This window comes from Bos indicus x Bos taurus, chromosome 27, assembly GCF_003369695.1.
Source record: "Bos indicus x Bos taurus breed Angus x Brahman F1 hybrid chromosome 27, Bos_hybrid_MaternalHap_v2.0, whole genome shotgun sequence".
NCBI lineage: Eukaryota > Metazoa > Chordata > Mammalia > Artiodactyla > Bovidae > Bos > Bos indicus x Bos taurus.
This window is the reverse complement of record NC_040102.1, coordinates 7,646,221-7,669,398: the sequence shown is the minus strand read 5'-3', so window position 1 is coordinate 7,669,398 and position 23,178 is coordinate 7,646,221. Positions and strand designations below refer to the sequence as shown.

At 39.8% G+C, this 23,178-nt stretch overlaps 2 protein-coding genes and 1 long non-coding RNA gene across 10 annotated transcripts in view; 2 read left to right on the top strand and 1 right to left on the bottom strand.

Annotated features, from left to right (window-relative positions):
• Positions 1-2,516: 2,516 nt before the first annotated feature.
• Positions 2,517-8,118, top strand: SPATA4 (spermatogenesis associated 4). Its single transcript, XM_027529748.1, has 6 exons — positions 2,517-2,752; positions 4,668-4,797; positions 5,166-5,284; positions 5,392-5,612; positions 7,714-7,830; positions 7,994-8,118. The coding sequence occupies exons 1-6, from the start codon at positions 2,535-2,537 to the stop codon at positions 8,116-8,118; spliced, it is 930 nt and encodes a 309-aa protein (XP_027385549.1). The 5' UTR covers positions 2,517-2,534.
• Positions 8,119-9,707: 1,589 nt separating this feature from the next.
• Positions 9,708-11,594, top strand: LOC113885027. The gene is made up of 2 exons (XR_003509103.1): positions 9,708-10,198; positions 11,379-11,594. It is a non-coding gene; the product is annotated as an uncharacterized LOC113885027 (long non-coding RNA).
• Positions 11,595-13,508: 1,914 nt separating this feature from the next.
• WDR17 (WD repeat domain 17) overlaps positions 13,509-23,178 on the bottom strand; it is a 70,063-nt gene continuing 60,393 nt past the window's right edge. For 6 of the 8 annotated variants that reach the window (XM_027529900.1, XM_027529892.1, XM_027529891.1 and 3 more), the window contains 6 exons: positions 19,427-19,568; positions 19,051-19,153; positions 18,103-18,204; positions 16,656-16,754; positions 16,160-16,343; positions 13,509-13,804 (listed from right to left, as the gene is read on the bottom strand). In XM_027529900.1, the coding sequence (XP_027385701.1) occupies positions 13,685-13,804; positions 16,160-16,343; positions 16,656-16,754; positions 18,103-18,204; positions 19,051-19,153; positions 19,427-19,568 (750 nt within the window). In that variant the 3' untranslated portion in view covers positions 13,509-13,684. The remainder of the gene's footprint in view (positions 13,805-16,159; positions 16,344-16,655; positions 16,755-18,102; positions 18,205-19,050; positions 19,154-19,426; positions 19,569-23,178) is intronic. The other 2 variants (XM_027529895.1, XM_027529896.1) reach the window with 2 other exon arrangements.

Here is a 23,178-nt window from a genome sequence, read left to right as displayed (position 1 = left end):
CCCACTCCAGTATTCTTGCCTGGAGAATCCCAGAGATGGGGGAGCCTGGTGGGCTGCCATCTATGGGGTCATACAGAGTTGGACACGACTGAAGCGACGCAGCAGCAGCAGCAGCAGCAGCAGGACTACAGCATGCCAGGCCTCCCTGTCCATCACCAACTCCTGGAGCTTGCTCAAACTCATGCCCATTGAGTCGGTGATGCCATCCAACCATCTCATCGTCTGGCAGCCCCTTCTCCTCCCACCTTCAATCTCTTTCCCAGCATCAGGGTCTTTTCCAGTGAGTCAGTTCTTCGCATCAGGTGGCCAAAGTATTGGAGTTTCAGCTTCAGCATCAGTCCATCCAGTGAATATTCAGGATTGATTTCCTTTAGGATGGACTGGTTGGATCTCCTTGCAGTCCAAGGGACTCTCAAGAGTCTTCTCAAACACCACAGTTCAAAAGCATAAATTCTTCGGTGCTCAGTTTTCTTTATAGTTCAACTCTCATATCCATACATGACCACTGGAAAAACCATAGCTTTGACTAGACAGACTTTTGTTGGCAAAGTAATGTCTCTGCTTTTTAATATGCTATCTAGGTTGGTTATAACTTTTCTTCCAAGGAGCAAGCATCTTTTAATTTCATGACTGCAGTCACCATCTGCAGTGATTTTGGAGCCCAAGAAAATAGTCTCTCACTGTTTCCATTGTTTCCCCATCTATTTGCCACGAAGTGATGGGACCGGATGCCATGGTCTTCGTTTTCTGAATGTTGAATTTTAAGCCAGCTGTTTTACTCTTCTCTTTCACTTTCATCAAGAGGCTCTTTAGTTCCTCTTCGCTTTCTGCCATAAGGGTGGTGTTATCTGCGTATCTGAGGTTATCATAGATATCATCTGCTTCTGCTCACATCAGTAACTCCGTGTGAAGCTGTCCCCTTTCCTCTTTATTCCACAGATTTCCATGATCATCTTAAAAATATTTAAACGTACTGAGCCCTTATGATGTGTGCACACTGTTCCAGGCTTTTCACTCATTTAACTTATTGATTTAATCCAACATAACCCTGTGAGGTGTATCCTCCTATTTATTTCCATCTTTTATAAATAAAAATAAATAACTCGTCACATAATAAGTCTCATAACCAATAAAAGATAAGGCTGGTGCTCCAAAGCCTGTGTCTTTACCTATTCAAAATACTGCCTTATAAAAGTCACATCAAAGGTCACCTCCTCTGAGAGGACTCCTACACTCCCTCAGGCCAAATTATTTGCTTCCTCCCTGATACTAATATATTTTTACCGTGGCAGAGCTTTTCAGATATTTATATCTCTGTACCTTCTATAAATAAGCCAGTGCACAGCCACCCAATGGAACTTCCCGCAGTGACAGCGTGGTGTCTATGCTGTACCAAGTGATGGCCACTAGCCAGTCCCATGTGGCTACTGAGAAGCTGAAATGCAGCCAGTGTTACCCACTTTATTTTAATTTGTTAATATTTAAATCTGAACAGCTACATAGGGCTAGTGGCTAGCATATTGAATAGTGATGATCTAGTACACAGCAAAGAACAGAACAATAACTCCTCAAAAAGTTCACTGAATGAAATAATTATCCATGAAAAACATATTGGGCAAAGAAAAAACACTTGTATAGCCCCATTTCTGGTTTTCTTTTTCACCATATACAGACTCACATTGGTTTACTATATTAATAAACATGTTCAGTGAAATATTGCTTTACTCTCAAGTCTATCCCATATTTATCTTGCATAATAATATGTATATATGAACCACATTGATTTTATCTTTTACTGTAAAAGTTTTTAAAGGATGTTAATAATTCTGATGTGCAAATATTTAATTTATAATTGTGCCTGGTCTGCAATCCTTTTTTAATCTATATCTTTCACTGATAAATCTCAAGCGACTAGCTCAGGGCCTAGAAGGGATTCAATAAATACTTGTCCAATGAATGAATGAATCATGCACACTGGGGCATCCTTGTGAAGTGTGATGATCTAATTTACAAGTTACCTTCAAATATTATGCAATTTTTATGAACACAATGTAATAATTAAGGAAATAGGTACATTAAATTTTGTAGACATTAAGCATCTATTCATCTTAATTTTGAAGATTTTTTTCCATTGGAAGTTTGGAAAAAAATCTCTATTGTTTCCATTTTCCAAACAAAAACAGTCTTTGTCTTCTGAAATGTCCTCAACCTCCTCAAAATGATTGACTACAGAAACCACAACATTCAAAATGTCAGTTTCTAAGGGAAAGCCGGATGGGAGTGAGAGTGTTCTAATCGGTTACTTCTTAAAGGGTAAAACGGAGATTGAAAACTCCGTCCAAAGTTTAAGCTCCTGGAACCGAGTCCTTTCCCAGTGGGACCCGGGATGCGCGTCCACCAACCCAGGGTAGCAGGACCCCAAGCTGGAGCACCCGTGAGGCGGGGCGTTCGCCCTGAGGCCCCGCCCACACTAGGCCCCGCCCCAGCAGAGGCCCCGCCCCTAACGGTGCTGCCATAGAAACCCAGAAAGCGCCATGGCTGCCGCCGGCCCTAGAGGAGGGCTTTTGACACAGCCGGCGGCAGCCCGCCCTAAGACACGGTCAGTTTTGCCATGTCAAGCAGCTCCCAATGGAGAGAAGCCTAAGAAGTGTCTGGTCTATCCTCATCCCCCGAAGAGCTCCCGCCTGTCTCGGTCGGTTCTGCGCTGGCTCCAGAGCCTCGATCTCACCTTCTTCCCCAGGAACATCAGCAGGTGCTGAAGCAGGTCCGGCCCCCGGACGCCTAGAGGCGCTGAGGGCCCAGCAAAGCAGGCCGGGGATCTGCTCAGGGGCTCTTTCCAGGGACTGCCCCCGCACCCGCCTACCCACCACACATACACACACACACACACTCACATGCACACACACTCATAAATTCATATACACACACTCAAACTCACACACACACACATACTCATACATTCATACACACACACATACACACACACACACACTCACACACTCCTTGCTGTCTTAGGGAGATGACCTAAAAAAATAGGATGGAGCATTTCAATCAGTCAATCATTACTTAGACTTAAGCCAATAGAGAATACTTTGGTAACTCAAAAAAAAAAAAAAAGTCCAGGCTCTTTCTCCAGGGACATTGGACATTTATATTAGTGAGGATCAGTTTACTTTCTGTTAGATATTGCATCTAGTTTGAGAGTTATCAGGGACTGAAAAAAGTTGCTGTCTAACTGCAGCCTCGCTGAACACTGCTGTTCAGTCGCTAAGTCATGTCTGACTCTTTGCCACCCCATGGGGTGCAGTGTTCCAGACTTCCCTGTCCTTCTCTAGCTCCTGGAGTTTGCTCAAACTCATGTCCACTGATTGGTTATGTTATCCAATTACCTCATCGTCTGTTGTCCTTATCTCCTCTTGCCCTTAATCTTTCGCAGCATCAGGGTCTCTTCCAATGAGTTGGCTCTTTGCATCAGGTGGCCAAAGAAGTGGAGCTTCATCTTCAGCATCAGTCCTTTTAATGAATATTCAGAGTTGATTTCCTTTAGGATGGACTGGTTTGATCTCCTTGCAGTCCAAGGGACTCTCAAGAGTCCTCTCCAGCACCACAGTTCGAAGCATCAATTTTTTTGGCACTGAGCCTTCTTTATGGTCCAACTCTCACAGCTGTACATGACTACTGGAAAAAACATGGCTTTGACTCTACAGACCTTTGTCACAATGAGGTCTCTGCTTTTTAACAAAGAATGCTATCTACATTTGTCACAGCTTTTCTTTCAAGAAGCAAGCATCTTTTTATTTCATTTGCTGAACATAACTGGCAGTTAATATTTTTTCTGGGAATGCAAACTAAATTCCAGAAAAATAATGACTTTGTAGGCAATGACTCTGGCTTATTAATTTCAGTTTTCCTTAAGAAAGATGCCTGAACTTTTCAGTGGATACAGGTATCACATGGGGATCTTGTTAAAATGCATATTCAATACAAAATAATAGTTTTGGCTTCATAAAAGGAATGCCACGGGCTTTGGTGTGTCAAATAGCATTACCCAAATGCTATTCCATAGCAGGCTTCCTTAGAGCAGTGATCCAAGAAAGCTCCATAAGTTAGCTGCTGTCAGTATAGAATATTTAAGTGGTGTAACAAAGGTCCATCTAGTCAAGGCTATGGTTTTTTCAGTAGTCATGTATGGATGCGAGAGTTGGACTGTGGAGAAAGCTGAGTGCTGAAGAATTGATGCTTTTGAACTGTGGTGTGGGATAAGACCCTTGAGAGTCCCTTGGACTGCAAAGAGATCCAACCAGTCCATTCTAAAGGATATCAGTCCTGGGTGTTCTTTGGAAGGAATGATGCTAAAGCTGAAACTCCAGTACTTTGGCCACCTCATGCGAAGAGTTGACTCATTGGAAAAGACTCTGATGCTAGGAGGGATTGAGGGCAGAAGGAGAAGGGGACGACAGAGGATGAGACGGCTGGATGGCATCACCGACTCGATGGACGTGAGTCTGAGTGAACTCTGGGAGTTGGTGATGGACAGGGAGGCCTGGCATGCTGCGATTCATGGGGTCGCAAAGAGTCGGACACGACTGAACTGAACTGAATTAACTATAAATACAAATTGTATAAGTAACTGCACTTAATTTCATTTCCTTATCGCTATGGAACAGGGATTTTTCAAATGGCTTCCTGATAGCAGAAATATTTACTACCTATTACCCCTGGGACCTTAAATTGTCATCCTTTAAAAATGGAACTTCTTTAAAAGTCAAGTTGGATAACTGGGCACAGTTGGAAAAGGTAAATTAGCAATCACTGACACTTTTAACTGTTGAGAAGTTTGTTTGAAGAGGTGTATTCCTGAGATCTTGGATTTCTCTGTATATGCGTGTGTGGCCATGTGCTGGGTTGGCAGCTTGTTTCCTTGTATTGAAAAGGTTACTAAGGTTTATGTCATGAGTCACCTATGAAACTTGGCATACTCATTTCAAATTGGAGTGGGATATAATAGTTGATTTTCTTGCTGAGTAATAATATCTTTTAATAATTATCACATTAAACCTCAAACTATTAGTTGAGGATTAAAGGGAGACTAGAGTGAATTCACAGTAATTGGAGACTTTTATAGAATTTCTTATGATGAAAGTATTCTCTTTCTACTATTAAAGTTCCTGGCAAGGAAAAAACTTAAATTACCTAAAGAACTAATCCATGGAACAATTCACTGTAAAGCCGGAGTACCTGAAATACTGATACAGGAGGTGTACACCTTGTTAACACATAGAGAGTGAGTTATCTGGAATTTTCTAGTAATATAATTTAATATGAAACTTTTGGTAATATAAATCTTATTACTAAAATGGCATTTGTCAACAATATTTTATTTTTTTCCAGAATTAAAAGCATCCAGGAAGACCTCGTGAATTTCACAGACTACAGTTACCAGATGCAGTTACCCCTGGTCCCTAGGTCGACAGCTTCAAAGTCTATTAAAGATAACATTAGGCTATCAGAACTAATAGGCAATCCCAACAAACTTAACAATGAACTTAAAGTAGAGTTCCTCTTCCTTTTACAAATGTTGCAAAGGAAATTGAGCAGAAAACTGAATCCAAGTAAGTTTTCCTTGGAAATAGTCAACTGGGTTCTTCCAAGCTTAATGAGGCTCTACTTGAGCATAAGTGAAAGAAAAGCCTGCCACTGTACCCAATTCATGGACTGTTGTAATTTCATCTGCTGCGACTTTTATTAATTCAATCATATATGCATTCATATCTATCATATTATTTTGTGCTTTTAATGTGTTCTATTTCTTATCTTTTGTCTTACCTATTTTTTCTTCTTTAGCACTGAACTTTTTTCCAAAGACCCCGCTACTAATTTGGAAAATTACAAATTTCTACTCTTTATAGTGCTACCATAGAAATTTTAACATGCATATTTATCTTAGTCTAAATGTAATATATTTATTCTCTTCCTCAAACTGTAAGGACCTTAGAACGCTACCCACTCCCCGCCAGCCCCCTGTCCCATTTAAGTTCTCTATTTTTTTTAAAGTTGATGCTATTTCTCCCTTTTATTTTTATTTATTTATTTATTTATTTTTGGCTATACCGCACAGACATGCAGGATCTTAATTCCTCCACCAGGGATTGAATCTGTGCTCCCTGTAACAGAAGGGCAGATTCTTAACCACTGGACTGCCAGGGAAGTCCCCTCACTTAAGTTCTTTTGTTGTTCAGCATTTTAGTTTGTCAAGTTATTTTTTTAACACCACAAAATCAAGCATCACTTTTTGTCCCTAATATTTGCTTATATTTAATCTGTCTCACTATTAGTTCTACTTATTGGTTCTAGTAGGAATTTCTGGATTGAAAAACATCCATTCCATTTAATCTTCAATTTAAATGTCCATTTTAGTGCAAAGCTGACCTGCATCCCTGTTTGCTTTGGAACATAATTTCTCTTTAGCCATGGACACCTCAACCCTTCAGATTATTGAACAGAATTCTTTTATCATCAGTGTTGATTTTTGAGACTGCTGATTTTAAGCAGCCAAAGTGATTGTAACAGTTCTGTGCAATATTACTGTCCAGAGTGGTATTTAGCGGACATAGGGCACAGCTGATGAGTAGAAATGACCTCACACACATCTTCTAGCCTCCATGAGGGTGAGCTAAGAGGAGTAAGTGGTCTTTGGAAGCACAGTGAAATTGATGCCCAAGTGCTGCAGTTGACAGAATTAGTAAGAAACACAGAAACATGGAAAATAATTTTGTCACCATTTTTATAGTACAAAAATAATTGCAAAATGAAAGATACTATATGATTTTATCTATATGAAATATAAAAACATGTAAAGCTAACCTATGATGGATGTCAAGACAGTTTTCTTTTTAGAGTTCTGGAGCTTCCCTGGTGGCTCAGTGGTAAAGAATCTGCCTGCCAACAAGGGTTCAATCCCTGGGTCCAGAAGATCCCCTGGAGAAGTAAATGGCCACCCACTCCAGTATTCTTGCCTAAGAAATCCCATGGACAGAGGAGCCTGGCAGGTTACAGTCCATGGGGTCACAAAGGGTCAGACATGACTTAGTGACTAAACAACAACAAGAGAGAGACATGAGGGGGTTCGGGGGTGCTGGTACTGTTTCTGGATCAAGGTGATGGCAACCCAGGTATGTATTCACTTCGAAAATTCATCAAACTGTAACAATACGATTTGTTCATTTTTCTGTATGTATATTATTATTGAATAAAAGCTTATCAAAAGACTAATAGGAACATAGGGATACAGTCTTTAAAGTAACTTTTTTGAAGCAACGATTCCATGCATCAGAGATGTGAACCATGGTGGAGAGGGCTATTAACCTATGTATTCACACCACTCTCAGGAATATGATACAAAAGTGAAAGTGAAGTCACTCAGTCGTGTCTGACTCTCTGCGACCCCATGGACTGTAGCCTGCCAGGCTCCTCCGTCCATGGGATTTTCCATGCAAGAATACTGGGGTGAGTGGCCATTTCCTTCTCCAGGGGATTTTCCCGATGCAGGGATCGAACCCGGGTCTCTCGTATTGCAGGCAGACTCTTTACCGTTTGAGCTACCAGGGAATCCCTGATGTCTAAATAATCTGCTTAAATGAAAATTGTAGTGTCATATATTGACAATAGTCATAATGAATTTTTAAGAAAAAATGTTGTGTTTGTATTTTATAGAATGGTTTGCAGTCAAACCAACAGTGGGAGAATCTACTCTCGATCATCGTCCTGCCAAAGCCTCTGGGAACAAGAGCAATTCAGTCGTTTCAAAGGAAAGACCCGCTCCTGTGTGTTGTAAGTTTTTTAGAAGGTTTTTTCTTTTTTTTTTTTTAACTTGTTAAAATTGATATTTTTCTTTTATTTTGTTCATTTAAAATTTTTAAAATAGTAAAAAATGTTGGTCTAGGCATTCAGTCTAGAACTGTGCAGGAGGTTGACGTGCTGTGTTTTTCTGTAGGTGCTGCGAGTGTGAGTACATCGAGGGCTAAGAAACAGTCAAAACAGGGGAAACCCCCAAGCCAGGGTGCCCCTACTTTCTTCTATATGAGCCATCCCAATACTGATTTCTGCTTAAAAAAGTGAGTCTGATACAGGGGAAGCGCATTGGCAGAGCTCAAAACTTAGTTCTCTAGCAGCTGGATGATGAATCAGTCCAAAGGCAGACACAGACAACCTGCACACCTGGACTTTCCAATCACTTGTTTTACAAAAAGCCACAAGTTTAAATCCTGTGAATTCAGAAAGCACTGTATACCACAGCATGCTGTAGCCAAACCACAGGCTAAAGTCAGTCTCTGCCTGACAATTTTGTATAGCCTGCAAATGAAGAATGGCTTTTACATCTTCAAATGGTTGGAAACACACCAAAAGAAAAACGGTACCTCCTGACACGAGAAAATGCGATGGAATTCCAGTTTCCATGTTGGTAAGTAGAGCTGTACTGGGACACAGCCACGCCTGTGCCTTTGTGCCTTGTCTGTGGCTGCTTCTCATCGAGAGCAGCAGGCTGGTACTGGCCACAGAGACTGTCTGGCCCACAACGTACTCAGCAAATAAAAAGATGAGGGCAGTACAACCAATACTTTTTAAGACATGTTGAGGACATTTGCTAAAAAAAATATTCACTATGTATCAGCAATTCAAATTTAACAGTGTCCCATTTTTATCTGAAAACACTACTCAAAGCTTGAAATATAATATTTACTGTCATGCCCTTGATGAAAACTATCCTGTGGACTCTCTACAGAGCAGGCTGACTAAAGTGTGAAGACAGATTTCTTGGGCAAGATGGGGTGAAGAGGGATTTCTTGGGCAGGATGGGGTGGAAGTTCCTGGCTTATATAAGCTCTGGGAAAGCAATGTCAACAGATTCTTTGTTTTTTTTTTTTTAAATGACTTCTCAGAACCTTTCATATGCTAATATGCATTATGAATATTAAACGGGAAAGGTATAGAATGAAGTGTTTTCAAACTCTATCTGATCACATGGGGCTTCCCTGGTGGCTCAGCAGTAAAGAATCTGCCTGTAATGCAGGAGACGTGGGTTCCATCCCTGAGTCCGGAAGATCCCCTGAAGAAGGAAATGGCAACCCACTCCAGCATTCTTGCCGGGAGAATCCCATGGACAGAGGAGCCTGGTGGGCTACAGTCTGTGGGGTCACAAAGGAGTCGGACACGACTTAGCAACTTAACAACAATTTGATCACACATCACTATTATTTAGTTTTGTTTTGTTATGGCTTGATAGCTCGGTCGGTAAAGAATCTTCCTGCAGTGCAAGAGACCGGGGTTTGATCCCTGGGTCGGGAAGATCCCCTGGAGAAGGAAATGGCAACCCACTCCAGTATCCTTGCCTGGAAAATCTCATGGACAGAGGAGCCTGGTGGGCTGCATTCCAGGGGGTCACAAAATGTTGGGCACGACTGAGCGACTTCACTTTCACGTTTCACGTTTCACGCATTGGAGAAGGAAACGGCAATCCACTCCAGTATTCTTGACTGTAGAATCCCAGGGACCCGGGAGCCTGGTGGGCTGCCATCCATGGGATCGCACAGAGTCGGACACGACTGAAGCGACTTAGCAGCAGCAGCAGCAGAGCAACTAACACTTATGGCTTGGTAGAACAACTGTTCCCCAGAGCACACTTTTTAATATTGAGACCTTAGGCCAGCCAGTGCCTCAAAATACATCACCACAGAATCTAACAGAAGTGAATTCCAATGCTTCTATGAGGGAAAAAAAAAAGAGCAGTTCATAGTTTCCCTTTTAGATTCTGAGAACACATCCTCCCCTTCCGCCTACCTCGGGCTCCTTCCATCAGGGATGTTTGCAGTAAACGTTCCAGCAGGGTGGGAGCTGGAACCCCGCGGGCTGGGGTGGGGAGGGGTGTGGTGGGCAGGGAGGAGATTGCAGTGGCCTCTCTCTGTTCACCTGCCTGCCTCCACCCCTGTAATAGAGCTCAAAGGGCCAGACTGGAGACTGGGGATGACAAAGCAAAGGTAGGAATGAGCCAAAGCAAGGCTTTCTGCCTGTATAACAAACAGATGTCAGGTGCCACGCTTAAAAAAAAAAAAAAAAAATGACAGTTGCCTACTGATATCTGAGTTGCTAAAGAGTATTCTTCATTTCTGTTGTCTTTTCAGGAAACTTTCAAGACTCAGAGGTGAGTTTTTCGAAAAACTGTATGCTATTGTTATTTCAGATCGGGACTCCTAGTAGCATGGCCTCTTGCTGTTCCGTGTTTAACAACGGACGAACTTCTATAAATAACTCGTCCCCCATCTTGCGCTCTCATGAGGCCTGATTCCCTCCCACTTCCGCGGTCTTGTCTTCTCTTTTTCAAGATGGCCGACAGGTGCCCTCATGGGGCCGGGCAGCACAGGATGGGAAGACATGAGCTTTTCTCTTTCTCCTTCACTCCAGCCTGTTGTAGATCCTGGGACTCTCTCAACCGAGGCACAACAGGAATTAATGGTTTGGGTTTGGGTTTGACTTTGGTAATTATATGGATGAGAGCCCCTTTTCCTGGGCTTTACGTCATTTCTCCCCACATTTGTGAGATGGATGCCGTTTTGGTCATTTCTGATAAGAGCAGAGTGATTAGTTTGGATAAGCTAACAGAACTGGTAAGTTAACAGGAGCAGAGGCAACAACCCTCGACTTTAGGAATTTAACCCTATTTTACCACCTGAGATGGCACTTGGCACTGAATGGTACTGAAATCACAGGCTGTTCATCTGAAAAGTTTCTCTTAATATATTGATGCGGTGGTAAAAATTAATTATAAGAAAGGTGTTTCTTTTTTTTTAAACACTGAAGTTCCTTTGTTTACCTAAATCGAGCATCAACCACAACAATGGGCCAAGGAAATGCAGGTCTCTCAGTTATCTCTTGGCCAATCCTATTCAAACCAAGTCAGCTGAAGAGTCTGAGTGGCTAGCTTGGATGCCTCAGCACAGAATTCTAGAAACCTAATTCTGCATTCTGTGTTCGCAAACCTAAGCACTATTAAAATCACTATTAAAATCACTGTTGCCTCACCTGCTTTCTGAAGCAACATTTAAAAATAGTAGTCATATTCAGTATCAGATGCACCCAATAACCCCTGGGTATTTTTAGGCTCTACAGATGACTTCTGGAGGCGCTGGTATTCCGGTTTTGTATTTCCAACTACTATAATGCATGCTGTAAATGTTCTGTTTACTTGAGATTTTAGACTAACTTGTGCCCAGCCTCTTGCTAATTATTGTGTATGGTTGGTACATTAAAAACATTGATGTTTATGTACATATTTAATAACCAGAATGGATCTTAATTTTATGTAAATATCCCACCAAATACAGGTAATAGAGTCAGTACACCTAAAGAAATTGAGGTGAAGCAAACCAGAACATATTCTGACTGTATGAAGCCTACCATAAATGTGGAAAAGGAACCCGAAGAAGCACCTGTCTAATGGCTTTGAAGAAGTGATTTTACCACCTCTTGCCACCCTAATAGGATACAATCATCTACACTTGGATATATTTCAATAAGAAGTAAAGTGTGTCTTATCCATAGTTGGGCTGAAGAGCATATTTTCTAAAAATTCAACAACCTTTTATTCAACACCTGTGCCTGCCTGGTACTGCTGAAAACACAGAATTGGTTTATTCGTATGCATGTTAATGCTTAGTCCGTCAGTCGTGTCTGACTCTTTGCAACCCCATGGACTGTAGCCTGCCAGGCTCCTCTGTCCGTGGGATTCTCCAGGTAAGAATACTGGAGTGGGTTGCCATTTCCTCCTCCAGGGAATCTTCCCGATCCAGCGATTAAACCCACATCTCCTGCGCTCCTGCATTGGCAGTAAGATTCTTGACCAAGAAGCCACCTGGGAAGCCCCTTCATTAGTCCAGAATGAGCAAAAATAAGTTTAAAGGTACAGTTAAACCTAATTCACCCTGACGAGTAAGAGTTTTTTCTCATAACTTTTGTAGGTAATGTGAATCTACTTTGTAATATGTTTTCCTCACTAGCAAAGAGTTACACTACTAGTTTGCCTGATATAATTTATTTACATGTCATGCTCGTCAATACAATTTTTTTCTGAATATTACTATTACACATTGGTCCACTGAAAATCTTGCCCACCTCTAGAAATAGCTTTACTTGAGCTATTAATTTTTTTAAAAAATATGTATCTTTCCTGTTGATACTGGAAGGAAAATCATGCTTCACTTAGAACCTCATTCTGGTGTTTAGCAAACCATTTAGTTTGAAAAATCCTTCCTGCTTGCTGCCAAGCCCCATATTTTTATCAAAGGGAAACAAAAGCAGCCGGATATTCTGATTATACTTCCTATATTCTTGGTAGTCTTAAATTCATTATTTGGAAAATTTTCATTAAGTGGAATTACTCATGTTTTTATGCTATCTCATTAATAGCGTCATTTGACTTCCAAGATGAGTATTACTAAGGCTGAATCTCATGATGTTTGTCAGTTTCCAACAAAACTCTATTTGTTTTTCTGCATTTTTGAAGGCTTAGACAGTTTCATGAGAATTTCGACATCCAGAGACTTCCTTGGTTAACTTTATCTTTCTGAACAGATAATATTTAGTAAAATAAATTTAAAGAGAGTCCTGATAAAATAGATGACTTATTGGGAATGAGTTTAGAAAATGTTGAGAATAATCTTTTAAACCATAAAATATAGTCCCTTAGGAAAGACTTTTAGAAACAAGTCTTCTGAAACTCAGCTAGAGAAACATGCAGAAAAAATAATTAGATTTGGGTAAACAGTAAGTTTCTTCTCTTGATTCTGTGTTCAATCTCCTGCAAAAGCATTCATGGTCTAACTTCCAATAAGTCATGTTTATTATAATTATAGAGTTAATATAAAATGATTATAGATTGTGAATATTAAATTATCAAAATTAGTATTTACATATCTTTTAAATTTTCACATATATTTCACTTCATTTGTTTTTTACCCCTCAATTTTTTTCATGCTTATATAACTCATTCCTTTTATAACTGGACATTTAAGTTTCAGTTACAAAACCTGGGAATGTTTTCTTTTTAAAAAAAAAACTCAAAAGTATTTTGACTGCATATCCATTGAGTGATGTATATTAAATTTATAACTGAAAACTTTGATTAAATATGAACTAAAACTAGCGGTTTACCATGCATTTTGTAGAGGACAGTATCGGTGCTTGTTAACTTGAAGATCAGCTGTATATACCTTACATTTCAAGACTTGGAGATATTCGGTCATTCAAATATTCATTAGGTATCTACTGCACGTCAAGCACTATTATAGGTGTTGCACTGTTTTATACTTTTCAACATTTTAACACTAGAATAGTTGGTACCATTTATGCTTTGGGATAAGTTTCTATGCTCTTTTATATTTGTCAGTCCTTTATAATTTTAATATTACCTTCCTCCCAAATATGGCTATTATATTTTATAAGGAGACAGACATCTATTTTTCCTTTAAATTATATAAATATTTTATTTGTTGAAGTTAATGATTAAAATCAACTGTGAGCCCTCCACCCCCCTCTCCTCCTCCAGACCTTTGGCTTTGAACAGAGGTTAAGGTAATACTAACGCCATGAAAGGTCTTAAGAAAAACAATTAAGCATGGAGAAAAACCTTCCGTTAAAATGGGTTGAGTCGTATTCCAGTCCCCAGAGGTGAGAATGGGTTCACCTTTGCCCACATGAGAGCATCATTCAAGGAGATGGTGGATTTCCCATCTTCAAGGAAAAATACAGGACCCTGCACAGTGGGAGTCACAAGAAGAGAGGATGAGATTATGAATTTGCAACTTTAAATTTTAAATTTGATTAAATTTAAAAATTAAAGTTTAACGTTTAAATGAATTTTAAACTTCCATACACAGAATCACTGTCATCAAAAAACCACTGGTGATATTTAGGCAATGCTGATAGGAAATTTAAAGAGAAACACAAGATTTTCTGAATTGCCACCAAATAGAGAAACATTTTAAAATGCCCTGATGTCTTTCAAAATGGAATTTGGCTTTATCATCTGAGTTCTTTTAATTACAATAGTGCTGTCAATGACAATAGGTATTGTTAATCTATTAATTACTACAAAGTTAACATTTATAAAGGCATACATGCTTAATAATAGACTTCACCCTTTTCATCATACAGCCTACATCAATACAGCTGGTTAAATTATTTAAACTAGAAACTCAACTTGCTCTCCAGAAGATGAAAAATACACTGCTATATACGTGTATGTATAATATAGAGGCATGTCAATTCTGTGATTTATAAGCATATCTATAATTTAGTTTCATCAGCTATTTTGTATATCAAGGGTAGTTCTGAAGAACTAAATCCAAAAAAACCTTTCAATCTGTATCTCTCAGCTCCTAGAAGAAAAAGCATGATTTCAGAAACACAAAAATGAGATAAAAACTTAATTTCTTCATTATGTTCTAAAGTTATCAGGCTTTGGACCCCGATTTCAAATGATTAGGAGCTTCCCCGGAAGCTCAGATGGTAAAGAATCTGCCTGCAATGAGGGAGACCTCGGTTCGACCCCTTGGTTGGAAAGATCTCCTGGAAAAGGGGAATGGCAACCCACGCCAGTGTTCTTTGCCTGGTGAATTCCATGGACGGATGAGCCTGGCAGGCTACAGTCCATGGGGTTGCAAAGAGTTGGACATGACTGAGCCACTAACACTTCAAATGATAAGAGCTTGCTGTTAGCAAATTATTTTCAGATATTCAAAAATCCATTTATATGCAGTAGACAGCTTCCTATTCACAGGTACTTGAAATTTCAGTTTTAACCAGGACAAATTTTCTGCAGGAACAGAAATGCCCCAGGTGAGTAGAACTCCCCATGAATTAGTCATTTGTGCTTGAGTGTATGTCAGATAATTAGTAGATCCTTTCTTAGGTGGGTTTGGGTGCAGAGAGGTTAGACAGCCTGTGAAGTAGATGATTGTCTGAGAAGGAGAAAAGGCCCTGAAGAGGAGGAAGAAACAGGAAGTCTGTCAAGCACTAGAAGAGGTACATGCAGGGCGGTTAGTGGCACTGAGGATACAGTCTAAAAGCCACAAGAGGGGTTTTGCTGTTAATTATAAATGACTGAATTTACTGCTTTGGTTCTTAATCTCTGAACATGAGTGGATAGTAAGCACATGTCCTACTTGGTTTCCTGTCTGTGGTTTGAATATTCTGGTGTGTTCTGAAGACTTAGTTTTCAGGGTCAAGTCAAGCTGCAGTTAGATTTTTCATTGGTAGCAAGACATCTGACTAGTTATCCCCCCAAATACCTTTTCTCTACTGATGTGGCACATCGGTGTCAGAGATGTAATTAGCTACGTTACATTAGAGATACAAGAATCCACTTAGTGATGCCTGACGATGCCTGGGAGATGGCATTCTTTTGGTCCCATCTGGTCTCCAGTAGCACTTCATGGGGATTCAGCTTTGTTTACTTCTTGGGGACACCTACAACTGCTCCTGGCTCTGAAATGATGAAAGCTTCTCTATTTTCTGGCAATAATGGCACCCCTGGGCACACGGGCAGGCCTGGCATTGTTCACAAGGGGCCATTCCTTGGGAATTAGCCATCCCTCATGATAGAGCCCTGTAATTTTGAATGACTGAGAAGTTCACTAAGTCAATTTAAGAATATGCACAATATGTAGATTTATTATACACCTATCAGTTTTTAATTGCTTTGTGTTTATAAAATACCAATGGAGACTATAGTTACATTTAATCTACTGAGAACAATTTGTAACTGTGTTGACTGTTGGTTTGTCTCCCTTATTTAATTTCCCTAAGGAAATGATCTCTATGTATTTTAAAACATGTTACTAAGTATACATGCCATTTCTTACTAAGTGTATCTGTTATATGAATTGCTTTTATGATAAAAAGTACAATGACTATGTCTCTGGATTTATTTTAAGGAGAGAGAAACCACTTATATCAAATACAAAAGCTTATTAAGGGCAGTATTTCCTCACTGGGCCTCAGGTTTCTTTATACTTTTATTCAGATTATTTTAAGTTCTCATTTCAAAAAGTAATGAAAAAACAAAAATGATGGGCATGCATAATTTACGCTTGACATTAGGCTGTACCTGGATTTTCAATCCCGTAAGACAAGAGATGTGAGTATCGGAATGACTGGGAAGATTCGACCCAGTCACATAATCTGGTCCAACAATTCCTCTGAGTGGTTCTTCCTTTAGTCTCTTCAGTAAAGCTGCATAAACCAGTCTTTGTGAATCAGAAGGGGGTGTATATGGAGAGTCTTCTGATGATCTGTATTTCCAACAGATATTCCATTTTTATTTTTGTAGAATCACAGGATTGTCAAGGTTCAGATTAAAAACAGTCCCCAATGATAATTTAGTCCTTTGTAAGTGATGGAAAATTAACTTTAGACTTAATTTATAGTAAAAGGAAGGACTTGAAAAAGGCAGGAGAGTGTTATAAATTATTACTATGTGCTAAACAACCCAAGATTCATTCTCCTGCCAAATAAATAATGAGACAACAATTTACAAGTTTGTCTACAATATTAAGCAATACATTCTGTATTCAATTTTTATATCAGATTTTATATTCACTCACGGGTTGACAATCTGTGTGCAAGCTCTCCATGCGTCCAGTTCCTCAGAAAGGTGTTCAATTTTTAAAGGCACTGACACCTTCCGCCGTTTTAACAGCTGACTGAAACATGCCAGAAAGAAATTAACATCTGACAACCATGAGAAAGACAGCGGAAATGCAAATGAATTTTAAACAACTGCAATTTTAGATATAACCACTGTTCACATATCTACGTGTATATGTAAATATAGGTGTGCATGCCCGTGTGTAACTCTCTGGTAAGTCAAACATATTCAATAAATGCTGGATGATAGGATGAGCAATGCTGAGTAACACTCAGGGAAATTCCCTTATATCTTAATATTGTTGAAAGTTGCTTTCCATTTATGGTTATGCTGCTGGCATAGATTTTTCCTCGAGTGCCCTGACATCAGAGATTCTTCCAACAGCTCCAGGCACAGGCCCACAGTAACACAGCCCTCCACCTTGACGAGAGGGTAAGTCGGGAAGGAGAGAGCTCCATTTCTCTCAGAACCCCATGCCCACAGGAAGGAAACTCAGAACAACTGCTTCACCACAGACTCGCAGCATCTTTAGGAGTCACCTATTTTAGAGATGGTATTTTTGGGGGACAAGGCACTGAGTTTTATTTTTGAGTATGACAAGTTTTATGCATGAGGGCTGAGTTCAGCAAGCTGGCCTGAAAACACAGGAGTTTGGCCGGTAGGTTATATCTGAATATAAAATATGAAATAGGGAGTATCTGCCACCAACCAACCTCTTTGCTTTGCATTTTTCTACTGTGGAGATGGGCAAGCTTGAAATACAGTTTCCAATCTTCTTTTAAAAGTGGATTACACAGTCCTGGCCAGTGGGCTGCAGGCACACAGCACGAAGACTTCCTTCCAGAATCAGAAGCTCCTGCCCTCTGTGGTCTCCATCCAGTCACCCTCACCTCCCCCTCCCACTTCAAGTACAGGCACAATATACAGAGGGCAAGAAGCTAGCAGGTAACTCTGGGCCACTCAGGCAGGAGGAAGGAAGCCAAGGATGTCAGAGTTGAAAGAAGGGAAGAATCCAGATCCTTGATGGAATCTGCTCAGATGGTAAAGAATCTGCCTGCAATGCAGGAGGATCCAGGTTTGATCCCTGGGTCAGGAAGGTCCCCTGGAGAAGGGAATGGCAACCCACTCCAGTGTTCTTGCCTGGAGAATCCCATGCACAGAGGAGCCTGATGGGCTACAATCCATGGGGTTGCAAAGAGCTGGACATAACTGACTGCCTAATACTTTCACTCACTGTTAATTTGTATCACTTACTGCTGCTTTATTATGAAGCACATGCTTAGGAAATAAATGGACATGTGCAAAATGTATTTGTTGCCTCTACAATGCACTTAAGACGCTAACCGTCTCAGTGAAAGGCGCTCACTTCTCTAATGTCTTAATCAGAGAGAAACTGTTTTTACCTCGTGTACTCATACAGTGCTGGGACGATGCTTTGATACTGCCTTCTGATAGCCAGTAACGCGCCAACATAGCCACATAATATCAGCAACTCATTTCGAGCTCTAGAAGAGAATATATTTATTTTAAAAAATTCTATAATCTGAGGTACAGAACATTGCTCTTATATAGTTATTGAACTTGTGTCTCATTTTGATGAGTAACATAGCAAAATATGCTTAGAAAATTTTCTAAATGTAAAGATGTTTTATTCATCAGTTAACTCCTATTCAGACATGTACCAAATAATACAAATTGTATTTTAAAATAAAAGTCTTTGAATAATATTGAACTCTTGTCTTCTTGTTTTCCTCTCTCCCGTCGGTCCCTGCGGCTCCTGCCAAAGTGTCACAGGCTGCTGCACCAGTTTTCCCATGTGGCATTGCACCAAAAGCAGCCTAAAGCCTCGCTAAGAAATACACATGGTTCTCGGGACTTTAGCTACATGGGTAACAGTGTCCTTACACGATACCTGAATTCAAGGACGGTGTCTGTTTTTACTTTCTAGCACTTTCACTTCTTTGCCCAACCTAGTATGCTTTGTATATATGGATGTTTAAGAGCTATGACCACTACACAGATCACTGGGGACATGTGGTCCAAAATGACCCCAAAGATCTGAAGTAGCCCTGTTTGAACCAGGTGTGTCTGTGTGTGTCTTTGTGTACAGACAGACACACACAGACACACACACACACACAAGGTATTAGGAAATGGGGCCCGTATGATTTATCTTAGGTTTCAAAGTGACCTCTCTGTTTCTATTTAAGGACAAAACAAAATGTAATTTTTCTATATGTGCACCTATCTGTCCAAGAGATCTTATTTCTTCATCTGAACACCAAAAACAATACAACCATTTTGAAACATTGCATAAGTTTGGTTATGTATTTTGGGGATAAAGTACTCACTCAGTACACGTATGCAAGGCCAGTTTTTCAGTACGAATATAACTCAACAGGTCAAGAACGGGGTAAATGGTGTCCAAAGTCCAATCGGAACTACTGATGTGTTCTGGCAAAACAAAACCAGCGTCTCTAAATTAAAGGATTAAAACTTGTTCAAATTTTAACTTGTGTGATTGATTCTTTTCTGGTCAACGCTATCTACCTCTTTATTTTCTAGATCCCAGTTAGGTCCCGATACCAAAGCATCAGCAATCTCTTTCTTTTTTAAATTCAGGATGGCTAGTACTTGATTTTTAAGCCTTTTAAAAAAAAATCAATACAAATGAAAATACCAAATAAAAGAGTAGATTTTAAATTATACTACCAACTAAATACATACCTTTGATGAAGTCAATACCAATAGGAAGGGCTTTTTCAGGTTCTTGACTTAGCAAGTAATACTTTATAGTTTCAAATATTTTGCCATCGGCATGGGCTGTCTCAGCTAACTGCATACATTCTTCTACTGTGGGTAGCTTGCACTAGAAAAGAATTGGTTTGATGACAATGCTACTAATATTTATAGGAATAAAAGCAATAGTATTAATATAAGTACTAAATATTTCCAATATACCTGGTATGTTTCTCTAATTAAAGTTGCTGAAAATAGATGTAAATGAAATAATCGGTACTGGGAGCATACATTTATGTTAATATCTTTAAGATCTAATAACAATAAATACAATAGTATCTAATGAGTCAAAACTTTTAAACACACAGTTAAAAAAGGTGGAAGCAAATTGTCCTGATTGTGATAATGGGATTAGTACCCACAAATGTCATTTAGCAGGAATGCTGAAATTAGTTATTTTAGAACAAATATACTCATCAGTGTCAAAAATTACATTAAGTGTAGAAAACACAAAAGGTAATGCTTATGTGTCCTCTGCAATAAAGGACAGAAATGGTATGGACCTAACAGAAGCAGAAGATATTAAGAAGAGGTGGCAAGAATACACAGAAGAACTGTACAAGAAAGATCTTCACGACCCAGATAATCACGATGCTGTGATCACTGACCTAGAGCCAGACAGCCTGGAATGTGAAGTCAAGTGGGCCTTAAAACGCATCACTACGAACAAAGCTAGTGGAGGTGATGGAATTCCAGTTGAGCTATTACAAATCCTGAAAGATGATGCTGTGAAAGTGCTGCACTCTATATGCCAGCAAATTTGGAAAACAGCAGTGGCCACAGGACTGGAAAAGGTCAGTTTTCATTCCAATCCCAAAGAAAGGCAATGCCAAAGAATGCTCAAACTACCGCACAATTGTACTCATCTCACACACTAGTAAAGTAATGCTCAAAATTCTCCAAGCCAGGCTTCAGCAATATGTGAACCATGAACGTCCTGATGTTCAAGCTGGTTTTAGAAAAGGCAGAGGAACCAGAGACCAAACTGCCAACATCTGCTGGATCATGGAAAAAGCAAGAGAGTTCCAGAAAAACATCTATTTCTGCTTTATTGATTATGCCAAAGCCTTTGACTGTGTGGATCACAATAAACTGTGGAAAATTCTTGAAGAGATGGGAATACCAGACCACCTGACCTGCCTCTTAAGAAATCTGTATGCAGGTCAGGAAGCAACAGTTAGAACTGGACATGAACAACAGACTGGTTCCAAATAGGAAAAGGAGTACATCAAGGCTGTATATTGTCACCCTGCTTATTTAACTTATATGCAGAGTACATCATGAGAAACGCTGGACTGGAAGAAACACAAGCTGGAATCAAGATTGCCAGGAGAAATATCAATAACCTCAGATATGCAGATGACACCACCCTTATGGCAGAAAGTGAAGAGGAACTAAAAAGCTTCTTGATGAAGGTGGAAGTGGAGAGTGAAAAAGTTGGCTTAAAGCTCAACATTCAGAAAACGAAGATCATGGCATCTGGTCCCATCACTTCATGGCAAATAGATGGGCAAACAGTGGAAACAGTGTCAGACTTTATTTTTGGGGGCTCCAAAATCACTGCAGATGGTGACTGCAGCCATGAAATTAAAAGACGCTTACTCCTTGGAAGGAAAGTTATGACCAACTTAGATAGCATATTCAAAAGCAGAGACATTACTTTGACAACAAAGGTTTGTCTAGTCAAGGCTATGGTTTTTCTAGTGGTCATGTATGGATGTGAGAGTTGGACTGTGAAGAAGGCTGAGCGCTGAAGAACTGATGCCTTTGAACTGTGGTGTTGGAGAAGACTCTTGAGAGCCCCTTGGACTGCAAGGAGATCCAACCAGTCCATTCTGAAGGAGATCAGCCCTGGGATTTCTTTGGAAGGAATGATGCTAAAGCTGAAACTCCAGTACTTTGGCCACCTCATGCGAAGAGTTGACTCACTGGAAAAGACTCTGATGCTGGGAGGGATGGGGGGCAGGAGGAGAAGGGGACAACAGAGGATGAGATGGCTGGATGGCATAACTAACTTGATGGACGTGAGTCTGGGTGAACTCCGGGAGTTGGTGATGGACAGGGAGGCCTGGTGTGCTGCGATTCGTGGGGTCACAAAGAGTTGGACACGACTGAGCGACTGAACTGAACTGAACATGGTAACTAACTTTCACTTGACCTTGAGACACAGCAACTTTATTTTGAGCAGGAAGGCAAAAAAAAGGACAAGCTCTTTATAGCTTTGTGTTTTAGCTTTGACATTCTAAAATGCCATGAAGTGGAGATTTGAGCCTATGAAATTATATTACTGCAAAATGAAAAGCAATGTTTTTTCAAATAATTTTTCTGTTAAAACTGAGAATCTACTCTTCCTTCATGGAAGTTCTGCTTCCAAAACGTGGGTGGAGGTTAATTTACCTTTTATGTAAACTTCTAAGCACAGGTGTTAAGAGTGTGCTGGTTTGCTTCTTAGTGAGGCTACATAGCTTACTGCCCTGTCTCACTAATGTTTGCAAACACTGTGATGCAGCTTCTGCTGCAGAAACATTTGTGTCGTGACGGAAGGTGATGTGGTTCATCCACAAAGTCAACTGTCTCCTTTGAGATTTGTCACTCTCATCCCTTCTCTTTTTTTAAAATCCCCTTAAGTTACTAAGATTGTTTATTTATTAATGCATTTATTCAATAGTTTCATATTTTTTGCTGTTTAAAAAATATTGATTTATTTGGCTGTGCCAGGCAGGTCTCAGCTGTGGCCTGTGGGATCTAGTTCCCTGACCAGGGATCAAGCCCAGGCCTCCTGTATTGGGAGCATGGAGTCTTGGCCACTGGATCACCAGGGAAGTCCCAAATGGAGTATTTTAGACCCCTCAACCTCTCAAAAAACTTACAAACTAAATTACAAGTGCTCATGTGTATGTGACATTTCATCTAACGTTCCCCATCTGTATTCCCTGAAAGCCAGTTATTTGTTGAGCAACTACTATATGACAGGAACTGTGCCTGGTTAGACAGAAAAAACGTTTCTTCACTTTGATATATGCTCTGAGAGTAGAGGGAATTAATGGTCCCCACTGAGATTTCATTCTGACACAGAATATGATAACAGCAGGTTGATCATTCCTGTAGTTCTTACCCTTCATTCCTGTAGTTCTTACCCTATCTTAAAATTCTCAAAGCTATATAACTTAATATTTAAGTATAAGTTTTAGAGGAGTTGCTTGGTAGCCTAGTGGATTCCAGGCATTTACTACTGTGGCCCTGGGTTCAATCCCTGGTTGGGGAACTGAGATCCCCCAAGCTGTGCATTGTGGCCGAATATAATACACACACACACGCACACACACACACACATATATATATGGATTTTTAGTCTTGTGAAATTCTCCAGAGTTAGTAACACATTTATACATATTAACTAGTCTTTCTAAAGAGTTATTAATGAAGTCTGATCCAAGAGTCCAATTATACCCTTTTAGAATGTATGATAAAAGGAGCAGGTGAACACTGTTATAAAACTATGTACACAGATGATTTTCAAAATGAAAATCACATGGTGTGTACACGGTTTAATAATCTTCTTTTTATTTTACTGTTCTACAGCCATCTATCAATAAAAACAGAACTTCATCATTTTTTAACAGATTAACAGCACTGACATATAGAAATGTACCATAATTAATACAATCTCCTTATTGCTG

What these genes read in the sequence shown, in the direction of transcription:
- SPATA4 (XM_027529748.1), top strand. Translation starts at nt 2,535, where the DNA reads ATGGCTGCCGCCGGCCCTAGAGGAGGGCTTTTGACACAGCCGGCGGCA. An exon ending in ACCTTGTTAACACATAGAGA is followed by an intron (nt 5,285 to 5,391) that starts GTGAGTTATCTG and finishes ATTTTTTTCCAG; the next exon opens with AATTAAAAGCATCCAGGAAG. An exon ending in AAGACCCGCTCCTGTGTGTT is followed by an intron (nt 7,831 to 7,993) that starts GTAAGTTTTTTA and finishes GTTTTTCTGTAG; the next exon opens with GTGCTGCGAGTGTGAGTACA.